The 9,754-nt window shown below is 58.4% G+C and overlaps 1 protein-coding gene across 1 annotated transcript in view; it reads left to right on the plus strand.

The window, feature by feature from the left end:
- The window catches only part of LOC145339090 (MAM domain-containing glycosylphosphatidylinositol anchor protein 1-like), a 131,069-nt gene extending 123,871 nt beyond the window's left edge, over nucleotides 1–7,198 (plus strand). Inside the window, exons 19-20 of the mRNA XM_080183520.1 lie at nucleotides 2,460–2,565; nucleotides 6,220–7,198. Of these exons, the coding sequence (XP_080039646.1) occupies nucleotides 2,460–2,565; nucleotides 6,220–6,320 (207 nt within the window). The 3' untranslated portion in view covers nucleotides 6,321–7,198. The remainder of the gene's footprint in view (nucleotides 1–2,459; nucleotides 2,566–6,219) is intronic.
- Nucleotides 7,199–9,754: the final 2,556 nt, after the last annotated feature.

Consider the following 9,754-nt stretch of genomic DNA (forward strand, 5'->3'; position numbering starts at 1 on the left):
CACTCTGTGTCTCTCTCTCTCACTGTGACGGGTCACTCTCTCTCTCTCTCACTGTGACGGGTCACTCTGTGTCGGGTCACTCTGTCTCTCTCACTGTGACGGGTCACTCTCTCTCTCTCTCACTGTGACAGGTCACTCTGTGTCGGGTCACTCTGTCTCTCTCGCTGTGACGGGTCACTCTGTGTCTCTCTCACTGTGACGGGTCACTCTGTGTCTCTCTCACTGTGACGGGTCACTCTGTGTCTCTCTCTCTCACTGTGACGGGTCACTCTGTGTCTCTCTCACTGTGACCGGTCACTCTGTGTCTCTCTCACTGTGACGGGTCACTCTGTGTCTCTCTCACTGTGACGGGTCACTCTGTGTCTCTCTCTCACTGTGACCGGTCACTCTGTGTCTCTCTCTCACTGTGACGGGTCACTCTGTCTCTCTCGCTGTGACGGGTCACTCTGTGTCTCTCTCTCACTGTGACGGGTCACTCTGTGTCTCTCTCTCTCACTGTGACGGGTCACTCTCTCTCTCTCTCACTGTGACGGGTCACTCTGTGTCGGGTCACTCTGTCTCTCTCACTGTGTCGGGTCACTCTCTCTCTCTCACTGTGACGGGTCACTCTGTGTCGGGTCACTCTGTCTCTCTCGCTGTGACGGGTCACTCTGTGTCTCTCTCACTGTGACGGGTCACTCTGTGTCTCTCTCACTGTGACGGGTCACTCTGTGTCTCTCTCTCACTGTGACGGGTCACTCTGTGTCTCTCTCTCACTGTGACCGGTCACTCTGTGTCTCTCTCTCACTGTGACCGGTCACTCTGTGTCTCTCTCTCACTGTGACGGGTCACTCTGTCTCTCTCGCTGTGACGGGTCACTCTGTGTCTCTCTCACTGTGACGGGTCACTCTGTCTCTCTCGCTGTGACGGGTCACTCTGTCTCTCTCTCACTGTGACGGGTCACTCTGTGTCTCTCTCTCTCACTGTGACGGGTCACTCTCTCTCTCTCTCTCACTGTGACGGGTCACTCTGTGTCTCTCTCTCACTGTGACGGGTCACTCTGTGTCTCTCTCACTGTGACGGGTCACTCTGTTTCTCTCTCTCACTGTGACGGGTCACTCTCTCTCTCTCTCACTGTGACGGGTCACTCTGTGTCTCTCTCTCACTGTGACGGGTCACTCTCTCTCTCTCTCTCACTGTGACCGGTCACTCTGTGTCTCTCTCACTGTGACGGGTCACTCTGTTTCTCTCTCTCACTGTGACGGGTCACTCTCTCTCTCTCTCACTGTGACGGGTCACTCTGTGACGGGTCACTCTGTGTCTCTCTCTCACTGTGACGGGTCACTCTGTGTCTCTCTCACTGTGACGGGTCACTCTGTGTCTCTCTCACTGTGACGGGTCACTCTGTGTCTCTCTCTCACTGTGACGGGTCACTCTGTGTCTCTCTCTCACTGTGACGGGTCACTCTGTGTCTCTCTCACTGTGACCGGTCACTCTGTGTCTCTCTCTCACTGTGACGGGTCACTCTGTGTCTCTCACTGTGACCGGTCACTCTGTGTCTCTCTCTCACTGTGACGGGTCACTCTGTGTCTCTCTCACTGTGACGGGTCACTCTGTGTCTCTCTCTCACTGTGACGGGTCACTCTGTGTCTCTCTCTCACTGTGACGGGTCACTCTCTCTCTCTCTCACTGTGACGGGTCACTCTGTGTCTCTCTCACTGTGACGGGTCACTCTGTGTCTCTCTCTCTCACTGTGACGGGTCACTCTCTCTCTCTCTCACTGTGACGGGTAACTCTGTGTCTCTCTCTCACTGTGACGGGTCACTCTGTGTCTCTCTCACTGTGACGGGTCACTCTGTTTCTCTCTCTCACTGTGACGGGTCACTCTCTCTCTCTCTCACTGTGACGGGTCACTCTCTCTCTCTCTCACTGTGACGGGTCACTCTGTGTCTCTCTCTCACTGTGACGGGTCACTCTGTGTCTCTCTCACTGTGACGGGTCACTCTGTGTCTCTCTCTCACTGTGACGGGTCACTCTCTCTCTCTCTCACTGTGACGGGTAACTCTGTGTCTCTCTCTCACTGTGACGGGTCACTCTGTGTCTCTCTCTCACTGTGACGGGTCACTCTCTCTCTCTCTCACTGTGACGGGTCACTCTGTGTCTCTCTCTCACTGTGACGGGTCACTCTGTGTCTCTCTCACTGTGACGGGTCACTCTGTGTCTCTCTCACTGTGACGGGTCACTCTGTGTCTCTCTCTCACTGTGACGGGTCACTCTGTCTCTCTCTCACTGTGACGGGTCACTCTGTGTCTCTCTCTCACTGTGACGGGTCACTCTGTCTCTCTCTCACTGTGACGGGTCACTCTCTCTCTCTCTCACTGTGACGGGTCACTCTGTGTCTCTCTCACTGTGACGGGTCACTCTGTGTCTCTCTCTCACTGTAACGGGTCACTCTCTCTCTCTCTCTCTCACTCTGATAGGTTGTTCTGGAGGCTGTTCGCGGTCCGGGATTTTTGGGAGATATTGGGATTGATGATGTCAGCATCACAAAATCCTCCTGTGTGAAAAAGCCCTTCAACGAGAAAGGTCAGTGTCCGAGGTCGGGTGTCAGTGTCCGAGGTCGGGTGTCAGTGTCCGAGGTCGGGTGTCAGTGTCCGAGGTCGGTGGTCAGTGTCCGAGGTCGGGTGTCAGTGTCCGAGGTCGGTGGTCAGTGTCCGAGGTCGGGTGTCAGTGTCCGAGGTCGGGTGTCAGTGTCCGAGGTCGGGTGTCAGTGTCCGAGGTCGGTGGTCAGTGTCCGAGGTCGGGTGTCAGTGTCCGAGGTCGGGTGTCAGTGTCCGAGGTCGGGTGTCAGTGTCCGAGGTCGGTGGTCAGTGTCCGAGGTCGGGTGTCAGTGTCCGAGGTCGGTGGTCAGTGTCCGAGGTCGGGTGTCAGTGTCCGAGGTCGGGTGTCAGTGTCCGAGGTCGGTGGTCAGTGTCCAAGGTCGTGGTCAGTGTCCAAGGTCAGGGGACAGTGTCCGGGCTGGGGTGTCTGTGTCCGAGGTCGGTGGTCAGTGTCCGTGGTCGGGGGTCAGTGTCCAAGGTCAGGGGACAGTGTCCGGGCTAGGGTGTCTGTGTCCGAGGTTGGGGGTCAGTGTCCGGGCAGGGGGGGGTCAGTGTCCGGGCAGGGGGGGTCAGTGTCCGGGCAGGGGGGGTCAGTGTCCGGGCGGGGGGTCAGTGTCCGGGCAGGGGGGGGTCAGTGTCCGGGCGGGGGGTCAGTGTCCGGGCAGGGGGGGGGTCAGTGTCCGGGCGGGGGGTCAGTGTCCGATGTCCGGGGTCAGTGTCCGGGGGGATTCAGTGTCCGGGCGGGGAGGTCAGTGTCCGGGTGGGGGGTCAGTGTCCAATGTCGGGGGTCAGTGTCCGGGCAGGGGGGGGTCAGTGTCCGGGCAGGGGGGGGTCAGTGTCCGGGCGGGGGGTCAGTGTCCGGGCAGGGGGGGGGTCAGTGTCCGGGCGGGGGGTCAGTGTCCGATGTCCGGGGTCAGTGTCCGGGGGGATTCAGTGTCCGGGCGGGGAGGTCAGTGTCCGGGTGGGGGGTCAGTGTCCAATGTCGGGGGTCAGTGTCCGGGCAGGGGGGGGTCAGTGTCCGGGCGGGGGGGTCAGTGTCCGGGTGGGGGGTCAGTGTCCAATGTCGGGGGTCAGTGTCCGGGCGGGGGGGTCAGTGTCCGGGTGGGGGGTCAGTGTCCAATGTCGGGGGTCAGTGTCCGGGCGGGGGGGTCAGTGTCCGGGCAGGGGGGGTCAGTGTCCGGGCGGGGGGTCAGTGTCCAATGTCGGGGGTCAGTGTCCGGGCAGGGAGGGGTCAGTGTCCGGGCGGGGGGGTCAGTGTCCGGGTGGGGGGGTCAGTGTCCGGGTGGGGGGTCAGTGTCCAATGTCGGGGGTCAGTGTCCGGGCGGGGGGTCAGTGTCCGGGCAGGGGGGGTCAGTGTCCGGGTGGGGGGTCAGTGTCCAATGTCGGGGGTCAGTGTCTGGGCGGGGGGGGTCAGTGTCCGGGCAGGGGGGGTCAGTGTCCGGGCGGGGGGGTCAGTGTCCAATGTCGGGGGTCAGTGTCCGGGCGGGGGGGTCAGTGTCCGGGGGGAGGGGTCAGTGTCTGGGCGGAGGGGTCAGTGTCGCGGAGGGGTCAGTGTCCGGGCGGGGGGGTCAGTGTCCGGGCGGGGGGGTCAGTGTCCGGGGGGAGGGGTCAGTGTCCGGGCGGAGGGGTCAGTGTCCGGGCGGAGGGGTCAGTGTCCGGGCGGAGGGGTCAGTGTCCGGGCGGAGGGGTCAGTGTCGGCGGCGGGGGGTCAGTGTCCGGGCGGGGGGTCAGTGTCCAATGTCGGGGGTCAGTGTCCGGGCGGGGGGTCAGTGTCCGGGCGGGGGGGTCAGTGTCCGGGGGGAGGGGTCAGTGTCCAATGTCGGGGGTCAGTGTCCGGGCGGGGGGTCAGTGTCCGGGCGGGGGGTCAGTGTCCGGGGGGAGGGGTCAGTGTCCGGGCGGGGGGTCAGTGTCCGGGCAGGGGGGGTCAGTGTCCGGGCAGGGGGGGTCAGTGTCCGGGCAGGGGGGGTCAGTGTCCGGGCGGGGGGGTCAGTGTCCGGGGGGAGGGGTCAGTGTCCGGGCGGGGGGTCAGTGTCCGGGGGGAGGGGTCAGTGTCCGGGCGGAGGGGTCAGTGTCCGGGCGGGGGGTCAGTGTCCGGGGGGAGGGGTCAGTGTCCGGGCGGAGGGGTCAGTGTCCGGGCGGAGGGGTCAGTGTCCGGGCGGGGGGTCAGTGTCCGGGGGGAGGGGTCAGTGTCCGGGCGGAGGGGTCAGTGTCCGGGCGGAGGGGTCAGTGTCCGGGGGGAGGGGTCAGTGTCCGGGCGGAGGGGTCAGTGTCCGGGCGGAGGGGTCAGTGTCCGGGCGGGGGGTCAGTGTCCGGGGGGAGGGGTCAGTGTCTGGGGGGAGGGGTCAGTGTCCGGGGGGAGGGGTCAGTGTCCGGGCGGGGGGTCAGTGTCCGGGGGGAGGGGTCAGTGTCCGGGCGGAGGGGTCAGTGTCCGGGCGGGGGGTCAGTGTCCGGGGGGAGGGGTCAGTGTCCGGGCGGAGGGGTCAGTGTCCGGGCGGAGGGGTCAGTGTCCGGGCGGGGGGTCAGTGTCCGGGGGGAGGGGTCAGTGTCCGGGCGGAGGGGTCAGTGTCCGGGCGGAGGGGTCAGTGTCCGGGCGGGGGGTCAGTGTCCGGGGGGAGGGGTCAGTGTCTGGGGGGAGGGGTCAGTGTCCGGGCGGAGGGGTCAGTGTCTGGGGGGAGGGGTCAGTGTCCGGGCGGAGGGGTCAGTGTCTGGGGGGAGGGGTCAGTGTCTGGGGGGAGGGGTCAGTGTCTGGGGGGAGGGGTCAGTGTCTGGGGGGAGGGGTCAGTGTCTGGGGGGAGGGGTCAGTGTCCGGGCGGAGGGGTCAGTGTCCAGGGGGAGGGGTCAGTGTCTGGGGGGAGGGGTCAGTGTCTGGGGGGAGGGGTCAGTGTCCGGGCGGAGGGGTCAGTGTCCGGGGGGAGGGGTCAGTGTCCGGGCGGAGGGGTCAGTGTCCGGGCGGAGGGGTCAGTGTCCGGGCGGGGGGGTCAGTGTCCGGGGAGGGGGTCAGTGTCCGGGGGGGGGGGTCAGTGTCCGGGCGGGGGGTCAGTGTCCGGGGGGAGGGGTCAGTGTCCAGGGGGAGGGGTCAGTGTCCGGGCAGGGGGTCAGTGTCCGGGCGGGGGGTCAGTGTCCGGGCGGGGGGTCAGTGTCCGGGCGGGGGGGGTCAGTGTCCGGGGAGGGGGTCAGTGTCCAGGCGGGGGGTCAGTGTCCGGGCGGGGTGGGTCAGAGGGGGGAAGTCTTGCTGGGTGTAGAAGGTGCTGAGGAGATCCAGAACACTGGCACCACATTTAGCCCCTTACTGAAGGAATGATATTTATTTATTGGAGACAGTTGAGAATCCAGTCGGATGATTCCCGGTGGGAAGGGATTGTTTAATGAGGAAAGGATAAACGGACGGGTAAAGAAGGTTCTCGATCGCTGCTGGATGAGTGACAGAGATGATTTCTTTGACCCAGAGAGTTGTTGTGATCTGCAGGGATTGGTTTAATCGGGAAATTGGAGAAGTCAACAGGTCAGCAGAGCTGGTACAGGAACGAGGGACGAATGGCCTCTGGGGTCCTGTTTTGATTGGTTGTATGTTGATGACAGCTGTCTCTGACTCCACCAATCCCTCCAGAACTGACTTTTCCTGTCTCCTCTTGTGTTCCAGATGTGATTCCGCGAGGTCGGAATAGCGCCGGGCTCCTGTTCTCCCCCTCGCTCTCGCTGCCCTTTCTGACTGTCCTGTCTTCAGATTGGTTGCTCAGATGATGTGATGGAGATGGTGGAATAGTCCGATCCCACGCAGGTTCTGTGTCCTGGGCCCATGTTCCCCGTTACTCCCCTCACTCCCAGGATAAAGCATCTCAGATGGCATCAATGTGCCTGATGTACCAAAGACCGTGAGGACAAGGTTCTCCTGGAGCTGTGGCTTCCAGAGCAGAGAGCTGGCCTGGGAACGGATTATTCCAGCAGTTAAAACAGGGCCTATATCGGCCACACCTTTACCTTATTCTGACCACGATTGAAATTCTCTACACGAAAAGCACAATAATCTAATGGCTGTATTCTCGATGTGAAATATTGCTGTGTTCAAACTGCACGAATCATTGACTGCATGAACTCTCGCTCATCCCATTCCCATCAGTCCCACACATCCCATCCACATACTCATTCAGCTCACAGTATTCCCAGGATTATCCTGAATCCCAGCATCATCTGGCTCCCTCTGGGATTTTCCCAAATTCCAGGATCATCCAGCTCCCTCTGGGATTGCCCCGAATCCCAAAATCATCCTACTCCCTCTGGGATTGTCCCGAATCCTGGGATGATCCAGCCCCCTCTGGGATTGTCCCGAATCCTGGGATGATCCAGCCTCCTCTGGGATTGTCCCGAATCCCGGGCTGATCCAGCCCCCTCTGGGATTGTCCCAAGTCCCAGGGTGATCCTGTCCCCTCTGGGATTGCCCCGAATCCCGGGATGCTCCGGCTCCCTCTGGGATTGCCCCGAATCCCGGGATGATCCGGCTTCCTCCATCACTCTTCACCGTCTAGAATTGATTGTAAATGATCGAAAGCACAATGTTAAAATTTCTTGCTGTGATTTCTCTCTGATTATCCAATGGTTTTATTAAAGATTATTATTCAGAAGCTTTGCTCGCTCGCTGTGTCTCTCCTTCCTGTCAAAACATCCACACAATCATCAGAGAATTAAACTCAGGCTCCTTTTATAGCTCTCCGTGCCATGGATCCCAGCATCCCATCAAATTCCGATTGGAGGGTGACAGATGTAACCTCACTCGGGAGGGAAGAGGGAATTACAGAGCCATTAATCTAACATCAGCGAGATTCCAGAGTTTATAGAAACAATGTGATGTCAGCAACTCCAAAACTATCAGCAAGATTAGACAGAGTCAACAGGGATTTACCAAACGGACAAACGAGGTTAGTGAAGGATGGTTCAAGTCAGAGTCCCATCGGGGAACAGGGTGAGGATTACACTAACTCAGGTTTCTGTTCCAGCACCTTCTCAGCAGCTCTGAGGCTCCACGTCTGTACTATCAGAACTGGTGAACCAGAATAATTACACAAACCACCCGAGTGGGTTGAGGATGGAACCAGCAGAATAAATAAGGGAGAATCAGTGGATTCGGATTGTCAGAATGAAGTCCCACATAAGAGGTTAGCGTAGATAATTGAAGATGGGATTTTGGGGGGAAAAAACGTTCCAGAGATGAGTGTGAGGGACAGCCCTTCCCATCAAGGCCGCACTCAACTGAGTGTGGCATCGAGGAGCCCGAGCGAAACTGGAATCAATGACTCGGCTGATTGGAGTAACTCCTGGTACATAGGAAGATGGTTGTGGTTGTGGAGGGTCAGCTTGAGGACATCTCTGCAGGAGTCCCTCAGGATAGTGTCCTAAGTTGTACTGCAGGTTTGCGGCGGACTGAATAAGTATGTGGATGTTAAGAAAGAGGACATGTTGGAACTTTCAAACTCTATCAAGATAGATAAGTCGCCAGGACCGGATGGGCTGTACCCCAGGTTACTGTAGGAGGTGAGGGAAGTGATTGCAGAGCCCCTGGCGACGATCTTTGCATCGTTGATGGAGACAGGAGAGGTTCCAGAGGATTGTGGACATGGTTCCTATTTTCAAGAAAGGGAACAGGGATAGCTGAGGAACGAGGGGCCATGGGCTTAAGGCGAGGGGGGAGAGGTACAACACAGATATTAGAGGGAGGTTTTTCACACAGAGGGTAGTGGGGGTATGGAATGCTCTGCCAAGTAAGGTAGTGGAGGCAGGCATGCTGGAGTTGTTTAAGAGTAACAGGCACATGAGTGGGCTGGAGCTGGGTGGATCTAGGAGATTGATTTAAATAAGGTTCATTAGCATTGGGACGTCCCTGGTAATGTAAAAGGATGTGGTATGATAATAATGTTTTTCTCTTTTCATTCACAGGTTTTAAGTTGGTCCGCCTTGTGTCCAACGAGGGGCATACACGCGATGGGTCGTACTGGGGCTGCTCTTGGTTGTTCGAGATTGGCCTAGTGCTTCATGTCGTTAGTGTGTGCTTAAACTGGACCAGATACTGGGCAAGACGACAGCTCAGTGACTATCACTGATTGCTGTGCAGACACATGGATTTGGGCCAGTGTCTGTGGGAGTTTGCACATTCTCCCCGTGCTTGCGTGGGTTTTCTCCGGGTGCTCCGGTTTCCTCCCACACCCCAATGATGTGCTTTTAGGCTGATTGGAAGTAATAAATTGTCCCTAAATCAGTTTCCCTTAATTTGGATTGCCATAAAACAATAGATAAGGGTCATGGGTTGGGGGGGGCGGCGACTGGTAATATTAAAATGGCGGCACGGGCTCGTTGGGCCGAAGGGCCTGTTTCCCGGGCTGTTTTTGTTCTTTGAAATTACCAACCGGTGAGCCTGACCTCAGTGGTTGGTAAGTTGGTGGAGAGGATTCTGAGGGACAAGATTTATGAGCATTTGGAGAAGTTTAGAATGATCAGAAATAGTCAGCATGGCTTTGTCAAGGGCAGGTCATGCCTTACGAGCCTAGTTGAGTTCTTTGAAAATGTGACTGAACACATTGATGAAGGAAGAGCGGTGGATGTGGTTTACATGGACTTCAGCAAGGCGTTTGATAAGGTCCCCCATGCAAGACTTCTTGAGAAGGTGAGAGGGCATGGGGTCCAAGGGGCTTTGGCCTTGTGGATCCAGAACTGGCTTGCCTGCAGAAGGCAGAGAGTGGTTGTGGATGGGTCTTTTTCTGCATGGAGGTCGGTCACCAGTGGAGTGCCCCAGGGATCTGTTCTAGGACCCTTGCTGTTTGTCATTTTCATAAATGTACAAAGAACAACACAGTATAGGAAACAGGCCCTTCAGCCCAATGAGCCTGCGCTGCCATTCTAACATTATGAGTGCCCTCCTCTACCCATGACCTTTGTCTACGCCTACTGGGGAAGATTGAAGGAAGACCAATTTAGGGACAATTTGTTACACCAATCAGCCTAAGAGCACGTTTTTGGGGTGTGGGAGGAAACTGGAGCACCCGGAGGAAACGCACACAATCACAGGGAGAATGTGCAAACTCCCACAGACACCGGCCCAAATCCATGTATCTGCACAGCAAACAAACAGTGATAGTCACTGAGCTGTCGTCTTGCCCGTCAGATGGTCCAGTTTAAATGTACACTAA

This window comes from Carcharhinus amblyrhynchos, unplaced genomic scaffold, assembly GCF_965287045.1.
Source record: "Carcharhinus amblyrhynchos unplaced genomic scaffold, sCarAmb.v2.hapA chromosome_321, whole genome shotgun sequence".
Classification (NCBI taxonomy): Eukaryota; Metazoa; Chordata; class Chondrichthyes; order Carcharhiniformes; family Carcharhinidae; genus Carcharhinus; species Carcharhinus amblyrhynchos.